The sequence below is a fragment of the Nothobranchius furzeri genome, chromosome 5 (genome assembly GCF_043380555.1).
Source record: "Nothobranchius furzeri strain GRZ-AD chromosome 5, NfurGRZ-RIMD1, whole genome shotgun sequence".
NCBI lineage: Eukaryota > Metazoa > Chordata > Actinopteri > Cyprinodontiformes > Nothobranchiidae > Nothobranchius > Nothobranchius furzeri.
The window spans coordinates 58193064-58220627 of NC_091745.1; the positions used below are offsets into that span (position 1 = coordinate 58193064).

Consider the following 27564-nt stretch of genomic DNA (forward strand, 5'->3'; position numbering starts at 1 on the left):
AGCATCCATCACACACACCGCAGCAGCAGTGACCTGCACACTGCAGCCAGATGGAGCTTCATGGTGCCAGCTGCTCACACCCATTGCTGTTTATCTTGTCTTTTCACCCCTATTGTCTAACAGGTGGGCTTGTTTAACTTCCGCCCGTCTGTTCGCCCGGTCCCACTGGAAGTTCACATCCATGGTTTCCCAGGGCAACATTACTGTCCCCGCATGGCCAGCATGAACAAGCCCACCTTCCAAGGTTCAGCTACAAAACACCCACGTGGATTCTTTAGACATGTCCACATCCTCTGTGTCAGAACAGATATTTAAACTTTTTACTGACTTTTATTCCATGATATTAAAGCTAAAGCTAATTTAGGTTTTTAAATAGTTATGCAGGAGAATGTTATCTGTATAAACTTAACTTGTTTCACTGGAGAATAAATCTAATCATTCTGTTATAACAACAAACCTGAACAGTCTCCCTATTGACCATCGCTCTACTGTTGGACTCTGCAGCAATACGCAGTCACTCACCGGCCAAGCCAGTGCTGATTTTTGTTTCATCGCGAAGACAGACTCGTCTAACCGCCCTGGACCTCATCGCCTTTCTGGCCACAGAGGACAACCCCAAACAGTGGCTGCACCAGGATGAAAGAGAGGTGGGCCAATGTTCTGTCTTCCTTTAATTCATGTAGCAATTACCTTGGGGCCCCTCTGTTCCTTCTGCTCAATGAAGAGAGGGAGATCACCTCTACACAATAAAACATTCATCTTTTTATATGTCACTAATTCACAACACACCATCTCAGGGCACTTCACAAAGCAAACATTGCAGTTGAACCTACTTATTAACCAGTGCATTGAGTTAAATTCATTATGCTAATTAGTTACGTTTACTATCTAACTAAACCCAGCTGATTGCATGGAGTCACTGACTTGAAGCATCCACTCTGTTGTGTCACTGACTTTATATCATTCCCTCATATAGATCATACATGCAGCAGCAGCGGAGAGGGAAAAGTCCACTTAGACAAGACAGAGCCTGATGACTAAAAGATCTGCCCCCATTCTATTTTTACATACTCTAGGAACCACCAGTAAACCTGCAGTCTGAGAGCAAAGTGTTCTGCTACGAAAATAGGGAACAGTCGGATCAGACAAATGAATTGAAACTGAATTCATTAGCAAATATGCTAACAACCTTCAGTACAGTGAGGAACATAAGTATTTGAACACCTTGCAATTTTGCAAGTTCTCACACTTAGAAATCATGGAGGGGTCTGAAATTCACATTGTAGGTGCATTCCCACTGTGAGAAATAGAATGTAAAAAAAAAATCAGGAAATCACATTGTGTGATTTGTAAAGAATTTATTTGTTTTGCACTGCTGCACATACTGTAAGTATTTGAACACCTGAGGAAATCAGCATTAATATTTGGTACAGAAGCCTTTGTTTGCAATTACGGAGATCAAACGTTTCCTGTATAACGTTTCCATTCAAGATCTGTACACCTCTAGGACATTGAGGCGTGCAGGTCAGATAATAGCTGACTCGTCTCACCCTGGACACAGTCTCTTCGACTCGCTCCCATCTGGCAGAAGGCTCAGATCCATTCGGACCAGAACCTCTCGCCACAAAAACAGTTTCTTCCCCTCTGCAGTTGGACTTTTGAATGAAAATCCTAGGGCAGCCCACTCAAGTTGATTGGTCCCAGTCACGTGACCCGATGCTGTGCTTGAACCATTCAACAAACACTCAGATAAATACCTACACGGAGTAGATAGCTGCTTCTCTAATTCTTGCCACTTTTTACATTAATAATTTTATCATGAGTGTTTTATTAGTTCTTATATTTGCTTATCTCTTAATTAATTTTTTTTTCTATCTTACCTTCTGCACCAAAATACCGCAGCAATTTCCTAATGTTGTGACTTGGCACACATATGGCAATAAAAACTTCTGATTCTGATTCTGTAGTTCTTGACCAGGTGTGCACATACTGCAACACGGATTTTGGCCCACTCCTCCGCTCAGATCTATAGATCTGTCAGGTTCTGGGGCTGGTGCTGAGCAACACAGAGTTTCAACTCCCTCCAAAGATTTTCGGTTGTATTTAGGTCTGGAGACTGGCTAGGCCACTCCAGAACCTTGATATGCTTCTTACGGAGCCACTCCTTGGTTATCCTGGCTGTGTGCTTCGGGTCATTGTCATGTTGGAAGACCCAGCCACAACCCATCTTCAATGTTCTGACTGAGTGAAGGAGGTTGTTTCTCCTCTTCTTTATACAGTGCAGTCGTCCTGTCCCCGTCGCAGAAAAGCACCCCCAAAGCATGATGCTTCCACCCCCATGCTTCACAGTAGGGAAGGTGTTCTTTGGATGCAACTCCTTCTTTTTCCTCCAAACACGGCGAGTGAAGTTTAGACCAAAATGTTCTATTTTGGTCTCATCTGACCACATGTCTTTCTCCCATGCCTCCTCTGGATTATCCAGGTGGTCATTGGCAAACTGCAGACGGGCCTGGACATGTGATGACTTGAGCAGGGGAACTTTTTGTGCAATGCATTATTTGAAACCATGACGGCATGGTGTTCTACCAACGGTGACCTTACTGTAACTGTAGCAGTAAGGGAGGGCATAAACACAAATATCCGCCAAAACAAAGCTCTAATTGTTCTGGGTTCACTTCAGCATCATAGCACACTCAGCTGCTTCGGCAGAAGAGTTACAATGGGATGGTTGATGTATATGGAACTAGAATTGGGACAATATTCATGTAACTTGTACCAAGCTTTGTAACTGTAACTTTCATTTTGTTACTTGTAATTCTCGTTTTGTAACACGTAACCTTTGGTACATAACATGAAACTTTCATTTTGTAACTTGCAGCAAACAGTCAATGTACAAGTTTCAAATCACAACTCTTAAAACACAAATCTCAGTCTACAGTTACAAAACTCAAGTCTATAAGTACAAAACATTTTGTCTCAATTCTAGCTTGCTAGAAGTTGCATGTTACAAAACAAGAGTTACGTGTTACAAAACAAGTTACAGTTACAAAACATGGTACAAGTTAAATGTTATATTGTCCCAATCCTAGTTCCATAGATGTAATTTACTGGTTTTCCTGCACATTAAAGCTTCTCTATTCTCTGCTATTTTACTGTCTGACCCCTGCTGTAGTTTTTATTAGCTGCAGACATTATTGGGTCTGAAAAAATATGTTTTAGGTATGAGTATAAAATGAAGATCAAACAGAACATTATTTATCCCCAGCAGAGAAATGTGACACAACTGTGGTTGGAGTTGGTCACCAAATTTAGGGTAAAATGATGATAAACTACAAACAAATTGAGACATGATTAAGACATTTTACAAGTGAGGTGCAACAAGAAAATGTGCAGCAGTCACACGGCTGTAGAGATTTGTCATCTGCTCCATATACCTGGCCAGGTGTAGGACCTGTAGCTAATGTGTCATATGTACAAATACATTTCATTTCAACTAAAAACGTTATCGTCCACTTTAGTGTCTTAAGCTCTTCATCTACAGCTGCAGCTGGTGAGATTGAGATTGAGGCTCGACCTCACACAAAATCATTTTGCTTTTTGTCTAGTTTAAATATAGATGATGATTTTTATCATTTGTTAAAAGAAAATGATGATCCACTTCACCAAAATGCCTACATGAGGATGACTGAGTAGGATGTGAGTCTGTAGTCTGTCTCTGATCCATCCAACACGTCCACAGATAGAGGACATCATTGCTACAGTGAGGGACTCTAACTTGAAGCTAACGCTGGCCTTTGGGATTGGTATGCATCACGCAGGCCTTCACGAGAGAGACAGGAAGACTGTGGAGGAGCTGTTTGTGAACTGTAAGATCCAGGTAAGACAATCATGTGGTTCAGCTCCTGACCAGTACAAAAACATTCATGTAGTTTTATTTTGTTAGCAAAGTAAAGTCCAGCTTAATCTCTTAAGTCACCTGGAATCTTGTGTTCTTCTTTGTTTTTGTGTTCCCTGTTTTTGTCCTGATGCTTGGTTTGATTCTGCACCACCTTATCCACCACACCTACCAGAGCTGAGATCAGATCAGCCGTTCCCAGGTCTAAGCTCAGAACCAGAGGAGGTGGAACATCCTCATTAGGGAACCTTGGCTAAAACCACCAATCAGTTTAAATCATTGCTATTGCACCTTATTGTTTCCACTGTAAAAATAAAACATGGGGAGACATAATGTTTCCCTACTAGTAAAGTAATAATAAAAGTATTTTATTTATTTAACCTTTATAAAACCAGGAAACTCTCATCAAGATTAAAAATCCCTTTTCAAGGGAGACCTGGCTAAGATGAGCAGCAGCAAGAATAAAGATTAGAGTGAAAACATAACAGATTTAAATCGGTTTAAATGAAACTGGTGAGTTGATAGGAATTGTTTCTGTTCTTTAGCCTTTCTTCCTTTAACAGGCTCTACTTGCTTAAATAAAAGGAAAGATCAATGTGTGATAAAGTTTTTCCCTTTGGCTGTGGTCTGGATCATGATGACCTTTGACATTCCAGAGGTCCACATAGACTTGTTTCTGGTTCTTTTCTGGTTTATTATTTAAACCAAAGTAAAAACCTGATCTATGTTACCAGGTTCTGATTGCCACGAGCACTCTGGCCTGGGGGGTGAACTTTCCTGCTCACCTGGTGGTTGTCAAAGGAACTGAATACTACGATGGGAAATCCAGACGCTACGTGGACTATCCCATCACAGGTAAACATCTCTACAGGTGCTTCAGACCCAAGACACCTTAGTGTGTGTGAAGATCCCACATACACTCTCTCTGTTGGCTTTTCTCGAGGCTTCAGTCCAGCATGTTTAAAAACAGCTGGGCTTGTTTTCGTGCAGACGTCCTGCAGATGATGGGGAGAGCTGGTCGTCCCCAGTTCGATGACCAGGGCAAAGCTGTCATTCTGGTCCATGACATCAAGAAGGACTTCTACAAGAAGTTTCTCTATGAACCGTTCCCTGTTGAGTCAAGGTAACAGACTCATATTTGTTAATATTATGTTTGCTATTTGCCTCGCAGCTTTCTTGTCTACAGAAGAATCCTTTTTGAGTTCACAGTAAACCACATTTAACCCTAACTGAATGATCTGCTGGGTATCAAGAGCAGCCAATATTCGATCCAACAGTCCTAATCTGTGCTGAGCCTAATCTGAAACCCAAAAATCTGCTGTTTGTCCTGGTCTGTGTCTAGCTCCCTCTTAAAGGTTCAGTGATCATGAAAAATGTGAGGATCTTAATCAGAAATGCAGGAGGTGTCTGGATGGCAGGAGGCACCAAATCCATTGTCACGCAGACCTCCTCCTCCCCAGCACCTCTCTTCAGCTCCCTGAAAGTTCTACCAGACTGCCCGATGGACTTGAAGCTTGAAACCTGGCTCACCCCACATAATCACCCACAACACAAGCCCGTCTGAACACACGTTTTTATTTTTTTTGTCTTTAGTTTTTTTTTATAACATCCTGGATGAACACTGATGCATAGTGTCTGTGTGAGGTGTGCCCTTTTCCCTGTCTGCTGTCTGAGCCCGACCCGGCCCAACCAATTCCCTTCATTAGTCAGTCCCACCCATTGGGCTTACTCATGGTGCAGTTGAGGACTGTACTATGGGCCCATGTTGGCCCATCAGACCAGCTATCGCCACTCTCAGGAGGAAATTAACACTTGACCTTCACACGGCCTCTGAGCTCCGACTGGAGTCTTTTTGAGAACCAAGAAACTGAGGAGCACATATATCATCAATAGGTGTGTGTATATATATATATATATATATACATATATGTATATAATGGGGGTCAGAATTTAACAAGTTATTTATGATTGATTGGGGAAAAAATTGCCAGTTAATGAAAATTAACACACAGCTTGTATTTCAAGCAGGGTGGAACCTTTGTCAGTGCAGATTTCCTGGTACACCGATTACACTGCCACACACAAAAGAACCCTGCTCTACTCACGACTACTAAAGTGGAAGAAATTTTGGTAACGCATCCTTTTACAGTCCCCTAATTACTAAGTAATTACTATGTAATTACTTACATTGTAATTACATATTAAGTTAAAGTGTATTATTGTGTAATTGAAGTGTACAATTGTAATTAAGTGTAATTATTGTGTAAAGCAGTATTTACTGGGAATGATTAATACAAATAAATACTAGAATTGAACTTGAGTTACGTGGTAATAACTGTTAAAGAACTCAGAACACAATGATACACTTTAACTTACTATGTCATTACCATGTAGGTACTAGTAATTAGGGGACTGAAAAAGGAAGCGTTACCAACATTTTTTTAAACGTGCCTTGCTTGGACCGATGCAGTGTTTGAGAAAACACATCAGCCTCTTCTCTTAACTTGTAAAAGAAAATCTTCCTGAAAACCGCGGAGTCTGCGACACGGGTATTTCTCAGAGCTGTGATCTGAGTACTGGAGGCTTTAAAGACCCTCACAAACATGAAGTAAGCTAAATTCTTAGTATTTTAACATTTATGCAGCAATGAAAGCAGCAGACAGAATGAAGTTTGACTCCCAATAGTTCTGTAAAAAAAACAGATAAGTAGTGAGAAGTTGAGCTGACCTCTCAATGAGGATGGTTGATCTTTCCCAACCTGCCAAAAGTCATCCATATTTAGTCCTACCTCCTGAGCTCTAATCAGGAGCAGCATGACCAGCCGCAGGCTGGTGGCATTAGAAGCTGGTCTCTCCCCCTTCAGCTCTTTAGGCTGACATGTCCATCGCCCTGCATCCAGAGCCTTCTCTGATGTTTATGCTTTGGTAGCTTTAAACTTCCTGGGTATGTTAGCCGTGTGCTAGCATAACTTCACTTGCCTCCAGTACATGTTGGAAATGATTTTTAGTTTTCTTTTGATCCTCTGGCTGGTTTTTAAAGTCAGTAGCAACATAATTTTTAAAAATACAATTGGTCATAAATCCCAGCTAAAGGCATGAACAGAGTGCCTGGAGAAAATGAAAAGAACACAGAAACAAATGTGTACCATTGTCTTGGATGCATAGAATGACGAATTGTTTGTATTGAAGAGTAAACTCAGATATGTGTTACGTCTCCAGCCTCCTCGCTGTGCTGTCAGACCATCTGAATGCTGAGGTTGCAGCTGGAACCATCTCATCCAAACAGGACGCCATGGACTACATCACTTGGACGTATTTCTTCAGACGGCTGGTGATGAACCCCAGGTTTGGAAAACTTACTCGCTCTGTTCACCAGACCTACAACAGCCGTCGGTGTAGATCAGTGCCAAAGCAGACACGCATCTTAACATACTGATGTTCTCCTCTACGACTGAACCTTCGATCATTGTAGATCAGTTTAATCACGTGATCATCAAAGCAGCACTTCTAACTGACCCAGGATCTGTTGTGCCAACACTTTACCGCAGGTGGGGTTTTCTGCAGGTTTTAAAAACAGCAAATGCTGTGAGTGGGGAGGGTTGCAGGAGCTGGAACCGATGCTGGAGCTGGAGTGGAGCACCGGCAGTGCATTTGTTTGTTTTTCTATTTTGCTGTGGCGTTGATAACTGTGGTCATTTGTTACTTATTTTCTGTCGCTCGCTTGGCACCATTGGGGAATGTGAGATGGAGAGGCTGGGTCGCCCACTTCCTGCAACAGCAGAAAAGGACTTACATTAATAAAACTATCAGGACTTGAAATTGAAATGTCTCTCCCTTTAAAACTCTGTTTGATTTTTTTTTTCTGATGGCACAAACAGTCACAGAGTTCTGGTAATTCGGTAAGCGTGTAAAATGTGTCAAGGTTGGGTGTTACAGTGGCGTTTTAGTAAAAGCAAACATCCAGGTGGCCCACCTTTGTAAAACAATGACAGGACGACTCTGCATGCTTGTTTGAAAGCATTTCTTAACGTTAGTTTGGTTTTTTTGGCGCTACTTCCAAGACCTCTCAGCCAGGTCTTGTTTGTAAATGACAAAATGTCTTTCAGCTTTTCACCTGGTAAAATAAAGGTTGAAAACAGTTCTCATCTTTGCACCATTAGAGGTATAGCCTTTAACGTTTTGATGTCATTTCCTGTCATGTTTGTAAATGTTACTGTTCTTTGTGACTACGGGGCTGGAGCTGCAATTGGAGAAATTCATGAATTTCATTGAAATCACAATTTCAACCTGAAAAATTGTAATTTGATCTTTGCCTGAAATCGCTCAGCCCTATTCTTTGTCCTCCACCTATTAAGAGGCTTTTTGTCCAGCATCTTAAACAGAGACCATTCCAGAACATTCCAACCTCCTGGGATTTGCTAGGCTGTCAGCCCTTAACTGCTGGCTGCAAACAAAAGCAAAACTGATCATCCAGGATTCCAGTTAGTTCTGCATCAATTTTTTTGAATGTTTAAACAAACCACAACAACTTCCTCTGAGCTGTGTTGGGCGAATCTTAAGGTGGCGTCAGCCAACATGGAGGCATACTGGTTGTGAGCGGGAACAGAAGTATATACCAGCAGTGTTGGCAACGTTACTTTAAAAATGTAATTAGTTATAGTTACTGATTACATTGTCAAAAAAGTAACTCAGTTACTAACTGAGTTACAAGATTATAAAAGTAACTAATTACCAAGTAAAATATCTACTTAGTTACTTTTTTCATTAAAGCATGCAAGAATTACTACAATAGTGAAATATAAATGACTAATGACTGGAACATAGTAAAATGATGTCCAAATTTTTTTATAAACCTGAATAATTTAAATAAATAAGCACTTAACAGGAGGAACTACTAACAGGAGCATTACACTAATCTAGACTATTTAAAGGTCACTGTGTGATATTTAACAAGACCCCAATCAGCTAAAATGTAAAATTGCAAATAGAAACACCTGTAAAGGTTCCCGAGCCTTTAAATGGTCTCTCAGTGTAAATTACAGAAATGAATTAAATTTTGCACAGCATTTTAAATTTTCCAGCTTCACATAATTGCGTGTTATTAGTAGCATTTCTGTTGCTGGTAATCTAGTAATGGTTAAATAAATAAATAAATAAAATCATTTAAAATGACACTAGAAGAGGCACAAACCTGATGGAGGACTTACATTTACTAACTTGGGTCAGGCCCAACCACAGTTACAGCGGGACTGAAGACATGATCAGAAACAGGTTACAGCTGGATGATCTAGGAAGGTAGAAGATCAGGATGTCTGAGCGGTGAACAGGTGAGCGGACCTTTGGGACGTCCCGCTGTCACGCTAAGAAGGGCACGGCTGCAGATCCACACCTGCAGCTGTAGACTATTCATCACGTCTTCCTCGTTCTTCACGGCCGTGATGCGCTTGGATGAAAGCATCTACTTCTTTAGCTCCTGATCAGCTGATGACAGCTTCAACACACTGCGCTGCTTAACGCACGCATTTCCTTATCAGTAACAGAAACGATCGTTTTGATAAAAGACTGTAATAAATTAGTTAGCTCGTTACTGAAAAAAAATATATTTTTTATTAACGTGGTTATTTTAAACGGCGTTATTCCCATCACTGCTCTGTTGTGTCTACAACATGCAGTGACTGAAACGGTGAGGGTCTCTGCCCACCCGGCCAATCATCATCGTGTTTGTAAGTGCGTTACCGACACCTCTCTCTCCCTGGCTGCAGCTGAAGTGTGGCGGTCAGAAAGCCTCACACTGTTGTTCAACGTTCGACAAGCACATAGTAACGCACAACCTTCCGTCCCCAGTAACGGAAACGGCGTTGCAACAGTGGGAAAAGTAATTAATTAGATTATTCCATTACCTAAAAAAGAACTCCGTTAGTAACGCCGTTATATTTAAACAGAGTTACTCCCAACACTGTTACCAGTACCAGTAGGATGTTTGCAAAAATTCTGCAACATGACAGAGAACATAATTTGGGACTGTGCTGCCTTTTGACTTTTAGTCCTGATTACAACTGATTTGCAGGATGTAGAAAATAAATGTTCTGGTTTTAACCAGTTCAACTGAAGTAACTCAGCATCCACCCTTGTTTTTGCTTGTTGGGTCACACTGGCCCTTGGGGGACCCAATGTTTGTGTTTCCTCTGCTTACAGGAGACGGGACTTGATGTTCCAGTAATTTAACTCTAACAGCATTACTTTTGGGTGCAAGTAATCAACAAAGAAACAGTTAATCAACAAAGAAACAGTTACTTTTATAATAAGGTAACTAATTACTGTAACTAGTTCCTTTTTCAGTAACTAGCACAACACAGGCTACTAGTAGATATTAATTATACTGAAGGATATACGTACATAATAACTGCACTAGTAGGAATTAGGTTGGAGATATATCTAAAACATTAAATAGACAGGATATTTATTCAATTTAATTTGAATTGATTGAAACGTTTATTTGAACATGAGACAAAAATCCTCTCCTCTTTTCTCCGTACTCTTGCTTCTCGATGTTGACTCCTCTTTCAGTCAGACGTCCTTTTTCTCTTTTTTGTTTCATCATATTAACGTTTTCTTTGTTTCTTTGAAGGCTTGATGAACATGATACGATAAATGCTAACCATCTCTAGCTCGTCTGTCATAAGATGTATAAACCTGGATTGCCATAAAGTGTTACTGCTTCATTCGGGTTACGTGACTTCAGGAGGCTTCAGGAAAGGATGTTCGATATTATTGGTCTAACATTAATATCGACCGATATTGGCCTGAAAATGTAATATTGGAAAATATCGGTAACGATTTTTACTCATTATTAGGGCTGCAGCAAATGATTATTTGGATAATCGATTAATCGGATGGGGTCTCGACTTGATTAATCTGGTTAAACTGGAAAATTTTAAAACTGCTAGAGAAATGTTTTTTTTCTCTCCTTCCTTTACTTTAACAACAGAACATGATTAGAAACAGTTCAGTAGTGTGCAAAACAACATGCTATAATCTAAACATATCTGTAATTTAACTATGATCAGTAAAACGTAATGTAGACTATTTTATTAACATGTTCAGTAGTAAGCTACTGGAAATGCTAATAACGTTTCATTTCTACTGCTAAAAATGCAATGGTGACATATTATGTAGGGGTCAGCAATAATCTAGTTTAAATTATGTTCACAGACACATTTGTGAATTACATGCTACAGTGGCTTGCCATAATCCTGCTGCAGTGTGTAGAGCAAAGCAGACTCGATGCAGCAACCTGACTGCAATGGTTATTTATTCAGCAGCACCTGTAAATGAAGCTGCTTCTTACATGAATTTTGACACTAGTGTTACATACTGCTCCTTTATATGCATACCCTCTTTTTATTGCAACTGTGTCAAGTAATAAATCGCTGTTGTTTTAGCCTTTAATTCCTACAACACATACAAGCACAGCCACGGAGCCTCGTGGGAATCATTAACTATTGACTCACTGTGCCACCGGAAGTCTGGCGGTGCTGATATGGCCATGACTTAATCAGACAGGCATCAATAAAGAGCTGTGAAATGTGTGTGGTAATAAACACATTTGGAGCTCAGTGCTTTGTGCTATTAACATGTGAAGTGTCTGCAATGAAGGTAATACTTTACATTAAATACAGCACTCACACCTTTCAGCTGCTGCTTCATTCGTGATCCCAGGCTAGCTGCAACATTTGTTGTGTTCTGTGGTTGTCATTAAGATATTCTTTGTTAAAATGCATTAAGAGCCTAAGCAGAGAGGCCCAGACCTCCCTCTCCCCAGCCACTTGGCGATGCTGGAGCAACTCATTCTTGCCAGATACCTCAACGGAGCAGGGGCTAAAAGTAGGGGAGAAAGTAGAGAGAAAATACTGAACCATGCCCTTGTGAACAGTGTTCGGGCCGAGCTGCATCGGTCTGAGTTACTGAGTAGTGCTCATGGAAAACTAGCTTTACTGCTGGCAATGCAGACCGAGCTCTGACACCGGTCATACACGGACCTAACATCCTGTGTCAGAGAGCCTGGTATGCCATACTCTCAAAATACCCCCTACAGGGCCCCCCCAAGAGATGCGTTTGAACTCCTTCTCCAAATCTAAAAAACATATTTAGATTGGTTGGGCGAACTCCCACGCACCCTCCAGGACCCCCCCTAAGGGTATAGAGTAGCGCACTACTTTCCCCACCTGAAGTGCCGGATGGTGGACCAGAATCTCCTGGAAGCCGTACAGAAGGTTTGCTCCATGGTCCCACCGAACTCCTCTCACGCCCAAGGTTGTGCCTCTGTGACCACCTGAGCCGCATTCTACTTGGACGGCAGATATCTATCAGCTGCCTCTGGAATTTCACAGGTCAAAAGACCCTATAGGACTTGTTCTTCTACTTGGCAGCATCCCTAACTGCTGGTGTCCACCAGCGGTTTCAGGAGTTGCCACCACAATAGGCACCACACTTGACCCCGTGGTCACAGCTCCAGTCAGCTGCTTCGACAATGGAGGCATGGAACGGGGCCCACTTGGACTCATTGTCCCCTACCTCCCATGGAACGTTTTGGAATTTCAGTCGGAGGTGGGAATTGAAGCTCCTTCTGACAGGAGACTCTGCCAGATGTTCCCAGCAGACCCTCACAATACAGTTGGGCCTCAGATCAGATCAGGGGGGCTATTCCTCCCAACCACACCCCTCCAGGTCTCGATGCCATTGCCCATGTGAGTGTTAAAGTCCCCCAGCAGAATGAGGGAGTCAGTGGAAGGAGTGCTCTCCAGCACCCATTTCCACATGATATGGCATGTTTCATCTAGTATCTCTAGCCGCCATCAGAGCTTTCCAGTGTTGGTGGCGTCACTGCCTTTTATCCGCTGGCAGCAGAGGACATCATCGCCCTCTACTGCCCGCGTCCTACACAAAGATCCCTGCCTTCGGCCACCACTGTCACACAGTGCTTCCTCATCAGGCTTTGCCTGGTCAGGCTCCATGGTTGAAAGCCTGGCCACCAGGAGGTTGCCTACCCCCCCCCCCCCCCCAGCCTTATGTTCTGGAAGACAAGTAATGAAAATTATGAGAATTTTCCTACTTTCGTGTTTTTTCCCATTTAATTTTATGATTTGTTAGCATATGATATATTTTTAAGAGTTAAAGTCTAAATTTAACTTTTCTATACTGAAAGACAAAACGATTTTCTGAGGAGAAATGGTAAATATTGTATGTGAATCTTATAAGTCTATAAAGATATTTTATTTCCTGACTTCTTATCATGTCAGCATCTGTTTTTATACTCTTATCTGGGTTCAGGTCAAAGGGGTAGCATCTTATCCAGAGGGGTCCAAATGCCCCCCAGCAGCCTCCACCAGACAAACTGGCGGGATCCCCAGGTGTTGGTCCTGGGTCCTGAGTTGACCTGGGGGACTCCTGCTGGCAGGATGTGCCCAAAACACCTCCCTTTCCTCATCATCACTGCTTTCCTCTCACTACAAAAATTATAGCTCTAGGCTGGCCTGGCAACACGCTGAGTTCTCAGCTCTACCAGTCTGGAGGCCATGTTGTGAGGAGCAAGACCATCAGCATGTCTAAGTTCAAAGCCAGCTGTCAGAATGGTGAACGGTTTAGTCTTGACTTTGGGTTTTCTATGTTCTCAGTTACTACAGCCTAGAAGACATCAGCCATGAGTCCGTGAACAAGTATCTATCTGGTTTGGTGGAGAGGAGCTTGCGGGACCTGGAGTGCTCTTACTGCATTGAGATTAAAGAGGTATGTGTGTTTGTAGTGTTATAAGGTATTTAGGTTTTCCACGATGTGCAACCTATTTATTTACTAAAACGTTTCCATTTATGCTCCAGGATGATCGAACAGTTGAGCCACTGACGTATGGTCGCATTGCCTCCTATTACTACCTGAAGCATCAGACCATCCGCGTGTTCAAGGAACGAATAAAAGCTGAGCTTCCCATCCCAGAGCTGCTCTCAATCCTAACAGTGAGTTTCACTTAGAAAATGCTAAGCTGTGTCACCTACTTTAGTACTAGAGGTGGTTAAAAGGGGGAACCTGTTAAGAATATCCCTAGATGTAGTAGCCCGGTACCCCACTTGTATAACCCGGTGTTACAGATCCCTGTCTTTCAGCAGGAAAACAAAAACTGAGCTCCTTTCTGAGAGCCAGATAGAAACCAGCTCAGATTTCTGTTTATTTTGGCACGTGTCTAATCAATTACGCTACATAAGAGACGATACATTCAATGCATTCTAAAATACCAAAGCATAAAATCACCAGAGAACATTTACAGCTGGCATATGTTTAGGAAATGATACGATTGTCAGTATACCTTAAAATAAGTTCCAAGCCATTTTTAGCTAGGTTCATTATTTGTTTTAGAGATTTTTTCCACATGAAAAAAATCATAAATTCATCCATTTGTTAATTCATTTAGTTGATAGGGACAGTGCACATGAATGAACATCTACTCAAACATCAATGCATGTAAATATTCCGGAATTATAGCAGGAATGCTAATCCTAATCTGCAGTTGCTGTTCCAGATCAAACCGGCCTTTCAGAGAAAGCCTTTTGTTCAGTGGCTGTTTGTCTCTAATGGGACCTCACAGCCTCCTCTAGGGGTGTGTCATTTTCAGTGTTGGGCAAGTTACTTCAAAACTGTAATGCATTATTTATTACTTGTTACCCTCATTTTAAAGTAATTCATTACATTACAATATTACTGATTTTAAAATGTAAGGCATTACACTACTTTTGCATTACTCTAAGTTACTTTCAACAAAACAACTTCAGTATGAGTTTGGTAATCTGATGCCTGGTGAACTCATGACACATCCGGTGGAAGGTGATGTGGTGTCTGAGCTAGGATTGCTGTTAAAAACAGTTCTTTAGAAGGATTGTTTATGTAATAAATGCAACAACAAAATGTACTCTCAACACGCTGCCATCTTAGATTAACTGAGCGGCGAGTGAGGTGGTGGGGGCTCCAAGCCTATTTGCCTTGGTCCCCAAATGCCTTGATACGGCCCTGGATGTGGGACTGACTTCTGGGGTGATCTGATTCTATCTAGGGATGCACCGATGGATCGGCATTTGATCGTAATCGGCCGAAAGCGCCCCTATCGGTTTTGATCGGAATTTTCAAAATAGATCAAAGCAAACCGATCAGGTAGGGTTGTCACGGTAACCAGTGTAGCGCTAAACCCCGGTAAAAAAAAAAAAAAAAGTTGACAATAATAACCGTCTTGTTTTTAAAAAAACTATATTATCTTGGTGGGTTTACCGTGGCTGCGGTGTAGGCGCGGTGACCCTTACCAGCCACCGTATCATCTGCAGAAGTTGCCGGCGGCACATACACGCTTTGTTTACAACAAAACTTTCTTGAAGCTAAAGCTGAAATAATGGTCAAAGGAGGAGACGGCAGCGCTCAGGAGGACATTTATTATCCCTCAAAGAAGACAAAGTCGGAAGTACGGGCATATTTTAGATATTTGAAGAATGCCGAGGGAGTTTATAGAAGACGGCTATCCTGTTTGCAGCACGTGCAGAAAAAGTGTCTGTGAAAGGCAGCAACGCTTCTTATCTCATGACACATCTGCGTGACCATCACCCACAACTCTACAGTCAACGCAAGGCAAGTTAACGTTAGCGTTTTAGCTCAAATGCGTGATCCGAGGATTTGGGTTGAGGGAGAATGCAATGAGTCGCTATATAAAGCAGCCGCAGCGCCGCTACCTGCATATAAACCGTGTCGCGGACACCGCCATGTTGAAATGACGCTACGCATTACGGGGCTCCCAGGGGCAGATAAGAGTTGGTCTCTCTCCGAGAATAATTATGAATTTAACAATGATTACTGCCTGATGACATTTTCCCACATCTGTAAAGCTCACTGGAAGGACACAAACCGAGGACAATATTTTCCTGAAATACGGATTGTTCAAGTAAGGGTAAAAAAAAAAGTATCTGATTAGAAGGCTACTTGAGTACTGAGTATCATCTGATCTAATATTTTTAAATGATGACATCAAACAGACATAAAATACAAAGTTATGGGCAAATATTGGTATTTTAAAGACTAAAGGGGAAAAATGTAAACAAATAAACAACATAATTACAAAATAACACATTTTAGGCAAAATTTAGACACAAACTGAGGACAATATTTCCTGACATACAGGGTTTATTTAATTGTGTGAAAATGTAGCACGTTTAAAAAAAATACCGCGATAATACCGAAAACCGTGGTAATTTTGGTCACAATAACCGTGAGGTTAAATTTTCACACCGTGACAACCCTAATACAAACCATTTTAGATTAGGTTACATTTCCTTTATTCCCAGATTATGTAGTTTGTAGCAATCATTATAATGTTGTAGAAAATTTCTGGCCAATCCACGTGATCGGTATCGGTGATCGGTATCGGTGATCAGCATTCTTTGATATCGGTATCGGTGATCGGCAGCAAAAAACCTGATCGGTGCATCCCTAATTCTATCACATGTATAAATATTAAATGCTTATGTATATTATTGCTTTTCACTGGTAAAAATGTGTATTGGGGATAAATCTACCTACATTTTTTCTTTTCAAGCACTTTGTTTTGTTTTCTTGATTTTATTTGAATAATTTCCTGCCCTTTCTCTCTCTAACCGTCCTGCATGCTGCATGTTCTCTCCGTCTTCCAGAAAAAACTGTTTCCTAGATTTCCTACTTTCTAACTAATCAGCCAAAGGGATCTTCACATGCGCGGCGTTCCAGCAGCAATGAGTTGAAATCACCGGAGCCCAGATTAACTCAGCTGAGGCAAAGCACGTCAGAAAAGTACAGAATACCAGAGAACATGCACTGACATGAACGATCGCAGGTGAATTATTTTGTTTTAGTGGAGCGATTTTGTGAATGTTACAGCGGCCGCGCGCATGATGCAGCTGGAGTATTTGAGCCGTTACTGCTGCGTCCTCTCTGCCTGCAAAGCTGAGTCCATAAATGACGTAATATATGCAGATACTGGAACTTTTTTCGGGTTTCCCGCAATTTGAATTTTTAAGAAACACATCTTGATTCTGGGTTTAAAAATGCATTGTAATTCCCGCGTTACTGACAATTGTACCGAGTAAATATTACCCTTTTCTTTCCCTGTAATGCCTTACATTACCACATTACAGCAAAAAGCAATGCATTACAGTAATTAATTACTTTTGTACCGCGTTACTCCCAACACTGGTCATTTTACGTACCTCACGATTCTATTTCGATTCAGGGTCCTACGATTCCACTATTAAGCCAGAACCACTGGTTTTGATGCATCTTTTTTACAATGTAGGTATTTTTTCTCACGTCGTCGATTTTTCAAACTTTCTAATTAATTCACTGCACTTAAATTAAAGTCACCCATTACCTTTTACTCCACTTTGCTATTCATGTAAAACTGAACACTGACCAAACATACTTTAGCATGAAATCTGCAGAAAAAACACAACTAATGAAGATGAAAGTAAACACAGGCGGTCTGTTTTGCTTTTGTAAAGAGAATCAGCTGAGACAGCAAACTGGAACGATGCAGAGATGCTGAGCTTCTGATCTTTAGATCTGAAACTCATATCGTCACACAGTTTATGGGAGACTGTGATGAACTAACACCTTTTGGAGCAGCTTGTGAAAAAAAAAACGTAAGGAATGTGGCATCATGTAGCATTAAAAACAAGTTATTTTCAAGCTAAAGGGGAAATCCATGAGATTGCCCCCACAACCTTTTTACACCACCATCGCATTATCTAAAGGGAAAAGCTCATGCTTCAATTAAATGGTGAATCGACACACCCCTAGTCCCCTCTAAAATATGTCCTTAGTCCTGGATCTGCTGTGAACTTTATTTTAATCGTCAGACTTTGAAAGGGGGACTGCGGAGTGTGTTCCAACTACAAGGGAATCAGACTTCTAAGCCTCTCTGGTAATGTCCATACTGGGGTTCTGAAAAGGAGGGTCCGCCAGATAGTCGAACCTCAGATTCAGGAGGGGAAATGTGGTTTTAGTGCTGGCCCTGGAACACTGGACCAGCTCTATACCCTTAACAGGGTCCTGGAGGGTGCGTGGGAGTTTAAATGTGTTTTGTGGACTGGGAGAAGGCGTTTGATCGTGTCCGCTTTTTCTGTCTGTAAGTCAGGCATGTTCCTGGTGAGAGCTGAAATCTGCCAAGGCTGCCCTTTGTCACCAATTCTGCTCATAACTTTTATGGACAGGATTTCTAGGCACAACCAAGGTGTTGAGGGGATCCGTTTTGGTGACTTAAGGATCCGGTCTCTGTATTTGTACATAATGTGGTCCTGTTGGCTTCATCAGACCTTAAACTATGTGTGAAGCAGCTGGAATGAAAATAAGCTCCTCCAAATCTGAGACCATGGTCTTGAGTTGGAAAAGAGTAGAATACCTTCTCCAGGTCATGGATGAGGTTCTGCCTCAAGTAGAGGAGTTAAAGTGTCTCGAGATCTTGTTAACAAGAGAGGGAAAGATGGAGCTCAAGATCGATAGGTGGATTGGTGCTGCGCCTGCACTGATGTGGACATTGTACCAGTTGTCATGGTGAAGAGAGATGAGCTGGAAGGCAAAGTTCTTTATTTACCAGTTGATCTATGTTCCAACCCTCTTCTATGTTCACAAGCTTTGGGTAGTGACCAAAATAACAAGAAGAGCTTGTCCAAGTGGCTGGAGAGAGGGAAGTCTGGGGCGAGCGAGTGAGCAACACCATGGATCACTCTCCTTCCCTTCGGTTATGTGTTCAGACCATTAAATACACCATGAATAGTTTTCAGTTCAGTTTATTTATACAGCACCAAATCACAACAAGACTCGCCTCAAGACACTTCACAAAGTAAAACATTCCAGTTGATTTCAGTTCATTTTGCCAATTAAGTAAAAGTTTCCACTATTAGGAACCCAGCAGATTGCATCAAGCCAGACTTGTGTCAGACTTTACAGCAATCCTCATACTAAGCAAGCATGTAGCGACAGTGGAGAGAAACACTCCCTTTTAACAGGAAGAAACCTCCAGAGGATCCTGGCTCAGTATAAGCAGCCATCTGCCATGAATAACTGGGAATTGAGAAGACAGAGCACGCGCACACACACACACACACACACACACCACATATTTACCAAGTAGTGTTTTTATGGCTACATTGTGAATTCTTAGTAGATATTATATTTAGTAAGAGATTAACTTTATCGTCTTTATCTGAGTGAATCTATAATTAATCAACAGATGAACTAGTAGTAGCACACAATGAAATTAAAATATTATCAGGAGAGGGAGTGTGTGTCTAATGGTTGGCAGATGTGCGCCGGCCGATGGCTCTCACCAGGAAACCACCACAGCTCAGTAGAACGCCATTGTAGCTGCTTCAAGGAAGAAAAACACTTAAAAATAAAATAAAGTTCAAATCTGAAGTAACAGGAAATGTAAAATACTTTTACCCATGAGCCTGTAATGCCTTCAATACACTGAACTGTCTCCCCCTGCCTCCCCCCGATGGGTACTCCTGTCGTTTATCTCTTTGGTCCTTCCCAACGTCTTCCCCACCCCAGCCCCCACCCTGCTCTGGTCCTGGTTTTCTGTAACTGGCTTCTCTTTGTGATGGATGGAGCCCTAACAGTCGGAGCTGGGGGATGGTCATGACAAATGTCTCCTGCACAGCCTGTTGATGGGACCACATTAAAGAAAGTTCAACACAAGTGAATTAGAGGAAAATAGCTATTCGTGCCCATGCATCTTTTAGTAGAACAACCAACAACAAAGAAGAACTGACAGCCTCAACTAAAACCAGGATGGATGGGTGATGGTGATCACTCTACTGACCCAGCTGCTTTCTCATCTTCACTTTGTCTGTTCTATTAGTCAGACTGGTGAACATCAGCATGCTGTAAATACACGTTCTCTAAGTAAAACATGTCAAGCTTGGTGGAGGTGAAGGTTTTATTGGTCACGTGTTTCATTGTTATTTTTGTTTGTTACATGCTAGAGCAAAACTCCCAAACTGTTCGTGTCTGTGTCTGCTTCTCCACTCAGGCTAAACTTTGTGTTAAAGTAGATGTTTAGAGTGTATCTAAGCCCAGATGGAGAGGTTGATGGAATGACGCTGGTGTAGATTCTCAGACATCTGCCACAGAACCTGTTTTTAGATTCTTGTGTTGACTTCAGAAAGTTTCTCTAGGGGATGAGATGTAGCCTCTGCCTCATAGCAAAGCTTGTGCACTAGTGTGTGTTGGTGGTTAGCAGTACAACAAGCTGCTGCCAGCTCACATTTCACAGCTCAAGTGCAGAAGTGAGCAAAGAGGAAAACGAGCTGACTGGCGCGTCAGTTGCAGCGTGTTTACCGATGTTTTCCCTCAGTTCCATTCCATTAGATCTAGTTTAGGGGGGACTGCAGATCTGTAGATAAATATCATATGTCTAGAAAAAGAAAAAGCTGGTTGATGAAGTTTATTAGCATTATTGGTAGTTCAGGATTTGTCCATCATCAGGATTAATGAAAAGATTTTCTCTTGGGTGAAGAGCAGTAAGCAGCAGAGTGACTACATGCAGCTGTTGGAGAACAGATTCTCAGATTCTGCGTGTGTTTCAGGATGCAGAGGAATATGCTGAGCTGCCTGTCAGACACAACGAAGACCAGCTCAACAGCCAGATGGCTCAGCAGCTCCCTCTACAGGTCAACCCTCACTCCTTCGACAGCGCCCATACCAAAGCCCACCTGCTGCTGCAGGCCCACTTCAGCCACGCCCAGCTCCCCTGCAGTGACTACACCACAGACACCAAGACGGTGCTGGACAACGCCATTCGGATCTGCCAGGTAGAGTTCACCTGGCAGCTGAGACTCAACAGCTTGTCACAGTTTTGTCTGCAACAGCAATGATGTTTGTGTTAGAGAATTATTACCAGCTGTGTCTGGAAGCTGACCAGCGTAGACCGGTCGGTCTAAGAAGCCAGCAGAACCCAAAGGTCAGCACACAGAAACAGAAAGAAAGCAACTTTTAAAAGTAGAGAACAACATCCAGAGTCGTGTTTGTTATGTCAATGTTGGGAAAGTTCGTTTAAAAAAACGAACTAGCTCAAAATTCAGTTCATACATTTTAAAACAAACTAATTTGTTTCTTAGTTCATAATTAAAACAGTTTTTAACTAAGTTCATTGTTTCAAAAACGAACTAGTTCATAGTTCTTTTTTCTCCTGTGTGTGTGTGCGTGCATGCGTGCGTGCATGCGTGTGTGTGTGTGTGTGTGTGTGTGTGTGTGTGTGTGTGTGTGCGTGCGTGCGTGTGTGCGTGTGTGTGTGTGTGTGTGTGTGTGTGTGTGTGTGTGTACTCAGCTGCAGTTTTTACCCTACAGTATATTCTCAATAACATGAGGAAAACATTATTTTAATGGGAAATTATTAAACTGTCTTAGGAGGCAGGCTGAGGTAGCAAACTCAAAGTGTAATATTTAAAGTACAAAACATTTAAAAAATGTATAATGTTTCAGTCCCGTTTCAATTTTTCTGAATGACTCCTGCACACAGCATAGACATAGAGTAGTAGACGCCACACCAACCGCTACGGCCTATGTTGGGCCGCATTTGTGGGTTCTACTTTTTATAAACTCTATGGTTAACAGGATGTTTTAGCTAGGATTTAGCTCCGGAAAAGCTCCGTGGAGATCTGGAGCTAGAACGGCGAAAGAACGCGTTCATAAACCCGTTCACGCACGCCAGGACGAACGCACTTTTACGTTCATCAGACAAAATACGAACGAGTTCAGTTCACGTTCACGGAAAAAACGAACAAATTCACGAACAATCGTTTAATGAACGCATTCGATCACAACACTGGTTATTGTTTCATAGACGCAGTCATAGGGTGACTTATTTTTACAGGAAGAAAAACTGCCCTGTATTCTGTTACCAATAAATAGTGATGAATTATCTGTGGACGTGCACTAATGTGCACATGCATGGAGGACAGTTGGTGCTAGAGGGACCGATAGTCAGCCGTCACTGCTGTAAACGGTTGCTTTTACCGGGGAAGTGTTGGTGCATCCTGCTCCCTCATCAGTAAAAACACAGATCACTGAGACTGCTGTAGGGCTGCAACAAACGATTATTTGGATAATCGATGAATCGGATGGGGTCTCGACACGATTAATCGATTAATCGGATTACATGGGGAAATTTTTTAAAACTGCTAGGGAAACGTTATTTCTCTCCTTCCTTCACTTTATTTAACACAACATTATTAGAAAACAGTTCAATAGCAGAAAACCAACATGCCATCACCTAAATTGTCTTATAAGGTGTATAGACAGAGACCCTAAGCTACATCTATCTGTGACCTAAAATGCTTGGTCCAATTAAACAGCTTAAGGGCAATTCTCATCTGTTTTGTTTAATCTCATCTGTAGACATTTATTATAACTGGGGATGTCAAACAACTAATTTTTAAATGTAATTAAACATAGGCTGTGAATTAATCAAAATTGATCACTATTTCCAAAAATGACGCAAGTTTAGAAAAGAAGCAGATGAGACAGCATGTCTGATAATTTAGTTTTTCATCTGATAATATTAGAACATGTCAGTAATGCCTGAGGGGCTTTTATAAACGCTGTATAACTAACACTACTGGAGAGGGTATGAATTACACAGAGGCTTCTGGGGAGTCCAGTTATGGGGGGGCATTTTGCCTTGGCCCCCAAAATGACTTGAAACGGCCCTGGGTGTGTGACTGAGTGTTGAAGGTGACCTGAATAGTATCAAATTTATACATATTAAATGTGTGTAACTTATTGTTTTATACAGGTAAAAATGTGTAGTGGAGGTAAATCTACCTACATTTTACTTTTCAACACTTTGTTTTGTTTTGTTTTTATTTAACTATTTTCCTGTCCTGTCTGTCTCTCATCTTCCTGCATCTCCTCTTAATTCTCCAGAAAATCTGTTGTCTGGATTCTTACTTTTTCACCTCATCAGTTACTTCTGAGCAGATCAAAGGGATCTCCTGACCGCAAAGCGCAGAGCGCGTTTTCGATGCTGCGTGAGGTGAAATCACCGCAGCACAGGTGATGAGCTCCGCAGTAGCAGAGCGCTGCAGGCACAAATAAGACAGAAAATAGAGAACATGTGCAGACATGAACGATCGTGTGCTAATTATAGTTTTTTGGTTGCGCCACTTTGAGAATGGACCGTGCGCTGGAAGCAGCTGTCTGGATCGCTGCGCAAAAATGCGCTGTGCCGCTCTCTGCTCAAAAGAGTCCAAAAATGATATCGTCGTCGTCGTCGTCTTCCTCCGCTTATCCGGGTCCGGGTCGCGGGGGCAGCATCCCAACTAGGGAGCTCCAGGCCGTCCTCTCCCCGGCCTTGTCCACCAGCTCCTCCGGCAGGACCCCAAGGCGTTCCCGGACCAGATTGGAGATGTAACCTCTCCAACGTGTCCTGGGTCGACCCGGGGGCCTTCTGCCGGCAGGACATGCCCGAAACACCTCCCCGGGGAGGCGTCCAGGAGGCATCCTGACCAGATGCCCAAACCACCTCAACTGGCTCCTTTCGATCCGGAGGAGCAGCGGTTCTATTCCGAGTCCCTCCCGAATGTCCGAGCTCCTCACCCTATCTCTAAGGCTGAGCCCGGCCACCCTACGGAGGAAACTCATTTCGGCCGCTTGTATCCGCGATCTCGTTCTTTCGGTCATTACCCAAAGCTCATGACCATAGGTGAGGATTGGGAGGTAGATCGACCGGTAAATCGAGAGCCTGGCTTTCTGGCTCAGCTCCCTCTTCCCCACGACAGATCGGCTCAGCGTCCGCATCACTGCAGACGCCGAACCAATCCGCCTGTCGATCTCCCGATCCCTCCTACACTCACTCGTGAACAAGACCCCGAGATACTTAAACTCCTCCACTTGAGGTAGGACCTCTCCCCCGACCCGGAGGTGGCAAGCCACCCTTTTCCGGTCGAGAACCATGGTCTCAGATTTGGAGGTGCTGATCCTCATCCCAGCCGCTTCACATTCGGCCGCGAACCTACCCAGCAAGAGCTGAAGGTCAGAGCTGGATGAAGCTAGGAGGACCACATCATCCGCAAAAAGCAGAGACGAGATTCTCCTGCCACCAAACTCGACACACTCCACACCACGGCTGCGTCTAGAAATTCTGTCCATAAAAGTGATGAACAGAACCGGTGACAAAGGGCAGCCCTGGCGGAGTCCAACCCTCACTGGGAACAGGTCCGACTTATTACCTGCTATGCGGACCAAACTCACGCTCCTCTGGTAAAGGGACTGAATGGCCCTTAACAGAAAGCCACCCACCCCATACTCCTGGAGCGTCCCCCACAGGGTGCCCCTGGGGACACGGTCATAAGCCTTCTCCAAATCCACAAAGCACATGTGGATTGGTTGGGCAAACTCCCATGCCCCCTCCATCACCCTTGCAAGGGTATAGAGCTGGTCCACAGTTCCACGGCCAGGACGAAAACCACATTGCTCCTCCTCTATCTGAGATTCAACTATCGATCGGACACTCCTCTCCAGTACCTTGGAGTAGACCTTTCCAGGGAGGCTGAGGAGTGTGATCCCCCTATAGTTGGAACACACCCTCAGGTCACCCTTCTTAAAGATGGGGACCACCACCCCGGTCTGCCACTCCCTAGGAACTGCCCCCGATGACCACGCAATGTTGTAGAGACGTGTCAACCATGACAGCCCTACAACATCCATAGCCTTGAGATACCCAGGACAAACCTCATCCGCCCCCGGGGCTCCGCCGCTGTGTAGTTGTTCGACTACCTCAGCAACTTCTGCCCCCGAGATCGGACAGTCCATCCCCAGGCCTCCCAGCTCTGGTTCCTCCTCGGAATGCGCATTGGTGGGATTGAGGAGCTCCTCAAAGTATTCCTTCCACCGTCCGACTATAGCCTCAGTTGACGTCAGCAGCTCCCCATCCCCACTGTAAACAGTGTGAGCGAGTTGCTGCCTTCCTCTCCTGAGGCGCCGGACAGTTTGCCAGAACCTCTTTGGAGCCGATCGATAGTCTTTCTCCATGGCCTCACCAAACTCCTCCCACGCCCGAGATTTTGCCTCGGCAACTGCCACTGCTGCACCCCGCTTGGCTATCCGGTACCTGTCTGCTGCCTCCGGAGACCCACTGACCAGCCACGCCCTGTAGGCCTCCTTCTTCAGCTTGACGGCTCCCCGAACCTCTGGTGTCCACCAGCGGGTACGGGGGTTGCCACCACGACTGGCACCGGCCACCTTACGACCACAGCTAGCAACAGCCGCCTCGACAATCGCAGAGTGGAACAAGGCCCACTCGGACTCAATGTCCCCCACTGCTCTCGGGACGTGGTCAAAGCTCTGCCGGAGGTGGGAGTTGAAGACCGTCTTGACAGGTTCTTCTGCCAGGTGTTCCCAGCAGACCCTCACTATGCGTTTGGGTCTGCCAGGTCTACGTGGCATGTTCCCTTGCCATCTGATCCAACTCACCCCCAGGTGGTGATCAGTTGACAGCTCCGCCCCTCTCTTCACTCGGGTGTCCAAAACATACGGCCGCAGGTCAGATGATACGACTACAAAATCTATCATCGACCTGTGACCTAGGCTGCCCTGGTACCAAGTGTACCGGTGGGCATCCTTATGTTCGAAATGGTGTTCGTTATGGCCAAACTGCGGCTTGCACAGAAGTCCAATAACAAAACACCGCTCGAGTTCAGATTAGGTGGGCCGTTCCTCCCAATCACACCCCTCCAGGTCAAGCTGTCATTGCCCACGTGAGCATTGAAGTCCCCCAGCAGGACAATGGAGTCCCCTGATGGAGCACTATCTAGCACTCGTCCCAGGGACTCCAAAAAGGGTGGGTACTCTGAACTGATATTTGGCCCATAAGCACAAACAACAGTCAGGACCCGTTCCCCGACCCGAAGGCGCAAGGAAGCTACCCTCTTGTCCCCCGGGGTAAACCCCAACACACAGGCAGAGAGTCTCGGGGCTAACAAAAAGCCAACCCCAGCCCTCCGCCTCTCACCCGGAGCAACTCCAGCAAAGTAGAGTGTCCAACCCCTCTCCAGGTCTCGGGTTCCAGAGCCAATGCAATGTGTCGAGGTGAGTCTGACTATATCTAGCCGGTACCGCTCAACCTCTGCCACAAGCTCCGGCTCCTTCCCCGCCAGCGAGGTGACGTTCCATGTCCAAAAAACTAGTTTTCTTGTCCGGGGATTGGACCGCCAAGGCTCCCGCCTTGGTCTGCCACCCGATTCGCATTGCACCGGACCCTTCATGTTCCTCCTGCGGGTGGTGGGTCCACAGTTGGACGAGCCCATGTATCCGGTTCGGGCTGGGCCCGGCCGGGCCCCATGGGCGAAAGCCCGGCCACCAGGCACTCGCTCACGGGCCCCAACCCCAGGCCTGGCTCCAGGGTGGGACCCCGGTAACCCTCTGGGCCGGGTACTCCGACTCTTCGTTTTAACCGCCATGAAAGATCCTTCGAAAAATGATATAATATAGAAAACTTTTTCCGGTTCACCTGGATGTGTAGGATATACAGCTCCCCCATAATTCGATCCCTGCTCCTGGATGAAAAGCCGGACATTTAAATCAATACAAGAACCCGCAGTCCGGACGCGCCGGACAGAGAGTGAAAAGTGGACACGTCCGGGGAAAACGGAACGTACGGTCACCATAGTCCTCATAAAGCGGGAAATTATAGATACAGTAATTTGCTCGTGCCCTGGGCCCTTTAGAGTTCGTGGGCCCTGGGCAATTGCCCAGTTAATCCGGCCTTGGAACCGGTTCGCAGCAGCGCGAGTCCCCCCGCTCATCTAATAAGCGTCGCGCTCACGACTTTAGACTCTTTTTTTTACGAGCTTAGGGCATGTCTAGCCTGTGTAATAATCCGGGACTTGGATGAATCACTTTTGAAAAGTTTTTAATTTACCCGGACACAGAGTTCTCTCCTTCCTTGCTGATGATCCCGACATGCTTGCGTTTAAGACGCTGCATCATCCCGTGCCATGCCAAGTCTGACCTAAACGTTGCAGGTAACGCATGTCTTCGCCTGATTTAACTGAAAATGCATCCAAACTTAAAAAGCTTTTACTTTTTTGACTCTCGCTGCTTCTGCCATGTTCCTCTTCCAAACAACTGCCGGCTCTCCCTCGCGCTGATCTGTCTGCGCGCAACGGCGGGCGGGAAGGGGGGGCGCTTTTGGAAGAGTTGTGCGACACAACGAATCGATGACGCAATTCGTTGCCAACGGCAACGCTTTTAGTAATCGATTTTCATCGAATTTATCGATTCGTTGTTGCAGCCCTAAAGTGAACCTTAACACTATGTCTGGAATTACCTGAGTGATACAATACTTTTATTGATAGAACCTAACCTTAAGTCTTTATTAGAATTAAGACATCTAATAAAGACCATCCATCCATCCATTTTCATCCGCTTGTCAGGTCACGGGGGCAGCAGCCCAAGTCGAGAGGCCCAGACATCCCTCTCCCCAGCGACTTGTGCCAGCTCTTCCAGGGCAGGGTATATACAGCAATCCTTAAGTAAAATTTACTACTTTTTAATACTTTTGCTGACCCTCAAATCTGTCTCTAAATGTAAAACGTTCACGTTCAGTAA

General features: G+C 43.9%; 1 protein-coding gene across 8 annotated transcripts in view; it reads left to right on the forward strand.

Moving 5' to 3' along the window:
* The window catches only part of ascc3 (activating signal cointegrator 1 complex subunit 3), a 203058-nt gene that overhangs the window by 167026 nt on the left and 8468 nt on the right, over window positions 1-27564 (forward strand). For all 8 annotated transcript variants that reach the window (XM_015949512.3, XM_015949510.3, XM_015949509.3 and 5 more), the window contains exons 29-37: window positions 124-244; window positions 505-647; window positions 3740-3877; window positions 4630-4750; window positions 4886-5018; window positions 7114-7239; window positions 13569-13680; window positions 13770-13904; window positions 20544-20768. In XM_015949512.3, coding sequence (XP_015804998.3) covers window positions 124-244; window positions 505-647; window positions 3740-3877; window positions 4630-4750; window positions 4886-5018; window positions 7114-7239; window positions 13569-13680; window positions 13770-13904; window positions 20544-20768 — 1254 coding nt within the window. The remainder of the gene's footprint in view (window positions 1-123; window positions 245-504; window positions 648-3739; window positions 3878-4629; window positions 4751-4885; window positions 5019-7113; window positions 7240-13568; window positions 13681-13769; window positions 13905-20543; window positions 20769-27564) is intronic.